The sequence below is a fragment of the Vespa velutina genome, chromosome 2 (genome assembly GCF_912470025.1).
Source record: "Vespa velutina chromosome 2, iVesVel2.1, whole genome shotgun sequence".
NCBI classification, from domain to species: Eukaryota; Metazoa; Arthropoda; class Insecta; order Hymenoptera; family Vespidae; genus Vespa; species Vespa velutina.
The window spans coordinates 18754968-18757467 of record NC_062189.1 but is presented as its reverse complement, the minus strand read 5'-3'; the positions used below and the strand labels follow the sequence as shown (position 1 = coordinate 18757467).

At 34.2% G+C, this 2500-nt stretch overlaps 1 protein-coding gene across 16 annotated transcripts in view; it reads left to right on the top strand.

Annotated features, from left to right (window-relative positions):
- LOC124946648 (bromodomain adjacent to zinc finger domain protein 2B-like) overlaps nucleotides 1-2500 on the top strand; it is a 132406-nt gene that overhangs the window by 116577 nt on the left and 13329 nt on the right. For all 16 annotated transcript variants that reach the window (XM_047487631.1, XM_047487625.1, XM_047487623.1 and 13 more), the window contains 5 exons: nucleotides 936-1134; nucleotides 1223-1342; nucleotides 1472-2045; nucleotides 2140-2359; nucleotides 2442-2500. The exon at nucleotides 2442-2500 is cut by the window's right edge and continues 704 nt beyond it. In XM_047487631.1, coding sequence (XP_047343587.1) covers nucleotides 936-1134; nucleotides 1223-1342; nucleotides 1472-2045; nucleotides 2140-2359; nucleotides 2442-2500 — 1172 coding nt within the window. The remainder of the gene's footprint in view (nucleotides 1-935; nucleotides 1135-1222; nucleotides 1343-1471; nucleotides 2046-2139; nucleotides 2360-2441) is intronic.

Here is a 2500-nt window from a genome sequence, read left to right as displayed (position 1 = left end):
TTATCATAAATAAATATGTATATATATATATATATATATATATATTTCATTACATCATTTATTTGTTAAATGACTTTGCGCTAAGGCGATTAACTTTTTCGTGCTCTTTTTTTTTTAATTACATAGAGGAATAACATTTTTAATAAATACAAATTTTACATATATATTTTTATATATACATATATACTGTTATCAAAAAAGGGAGTCGAAATTTTTTTACATCGATTCGTCACTATACATATGTATATATGTATGTATGTCTATGTATACGATATTCATCGATATATATATACATATACATACATTTATTTCTTTCTTTATTTATTTATTTATTTAGTATAGTTTGCACGGTTTTCCTTTAATTTAACGAGGATAGAAACGACGAGCATTTTGTGCGAAGTACATGACGCGAGTAAACGTAGTGATATCGTGATTACAGTTTGCATCCATCTGGCACTATACATCGTATTCAGTCTGCGTAGTCACGTGAAAGTATTTGGGGCGGTAGTAGATTTTGCTATTTGCCCGTGCGTGCAAAATTGTGCTTAGATTTAAATAAAATAGATAATACAATATATGTTATTATTTATACATACATACATACATATATATATATATATATATATATATGTATGTATGTATGCATACAAACACATATAAGTTCATAGAGCACAAAATATTACATGCATACATACATACATACATACATACATACAAACATACATACATTCATACGTACATGCTTCTTATACATAGATGGATACACGAATATATCGTTTAAATACATATACATACACAAAAACAAAAAATTCGTCCCTTCGAGAAGATTATTTTTTCAAAATTGATTATTGCTTTCATTTTATTATTTCTTTTTCATCGTGTTCCGTGTAAGAAAGTCTTTATCTTTTCTTGTTTATAATCATGGGAAATCATAGGAACGAGAAAGAAGGAGACAACACATGGCTTTGGTCAGAGCACTTGAGAATCGTCGTAAGATGGAAGAGAGAGAGAAAAAACGATTGGAGGCAAGAGCCGAAAGAATAGCCACGAAAGAGAAACGTGCAGAGCAAAGGAAGGTTGAGATGGAATTGATAGAACAGATTAGAAAACCCGTCGAAGACATGGAACTGACAGGTACCTTCGTATTTTATAATTAATCAATTTACGTTATCTAACATTTTGTACTATTGTTAAACGAGGATGATAACAAATGTTATTACAGATCACCGAGCTCTGCCAGAAATCAAGAGAATACCTGGATTGAAGTTATCGGGACAGGCCTTCGCCGATATAGTCATGGTCTTTGAGTTTCTTCATAATTTTGGTGAAACTTTGGGTTTTGGTGAGATAAATTATTAAAATCTCAGATAAAATCTATATATATATATATATATATATATATGTATATATATATATATGTGAGTGTGTATGTATGTATGTTATGTAAAGTAACATTTTATTTCATTTGAAGACATGGAATCCCTACCGAGTCTAAAGAGTCTGCAATTGGCTCTGTTGAACGACGAAGAGGCCGAGGAGGAAATGCTTTCTGTGATGACACATCTTTTGGTGTGCGCTATCGAAGATCCAGGCATTCCACAACCAGCAAGACATACTACTGGCCTTGGACAAAGTTTAAGACAGGCTGACATCACTCATGCTAATATCAGCGAGGTTCTAAGAATTTATCTTTACGCGAACGCGACCGGTGAGGTAAAAGCTCTCACGGGAGTATGTCTGGAACGTGAACGTGACAAGAGATTTGCCGATCATCATCAGAACGGTGGCGATTATGCCTCGACGTGTTCGGGCAAGAACGCTCAGTTCTATGAGCATTTACACAATAATGAAACATGGAAAATGTCAGAGAGGTTAAGAGACAAGCCATTCCTTGCACTTAATCCAACGCACAAGGCACAAATGTTAGCGTTCCTTTGTAACGAGCTATTGCAAAATAAGGCTGTGATTAGGCAAATCGAAGGTAGCCTGGAAACAGTGGCTCAGTTGAGAAAGGAAAGATTCGTTTTGGATACAAAGATCAGAAAGTGAGTTTTCATTTTCTGATTATCGATCAAAATTAAATTTGTTTTAATTACATGGATTATTATATATGTCTATTTGTATATTATTTTTTTTTAGGCTTAGACAATTACATAGTCGTAAAGTGAGAATGGAAGCGGTTGGTGTAATAGTGAATAAAACCGGTGACACGATCACCATCGAGAAAAAAGAAGTTGACGAGGAAGGTAATACAACGTCTACGGCGGTAGGTACAACGCCTACTCCTGATGAGATTCATCACGAGGACGAGGTCGAGGATATGTCGGAAAACGAGAGCGAAGGAACGCAACCTGAAGAGGTAAGGGTTCACTCTTTTTCCTATAAGACGAATCATCTCGTTTTAGTCCTTTTTAAAGAATCATAATGTCTCGTTGATTCAGGAGGAGGATAAAAATCTGTCAGGCGAGGAACTCGGCAAAAAGTTGGATAAACTTTTAAA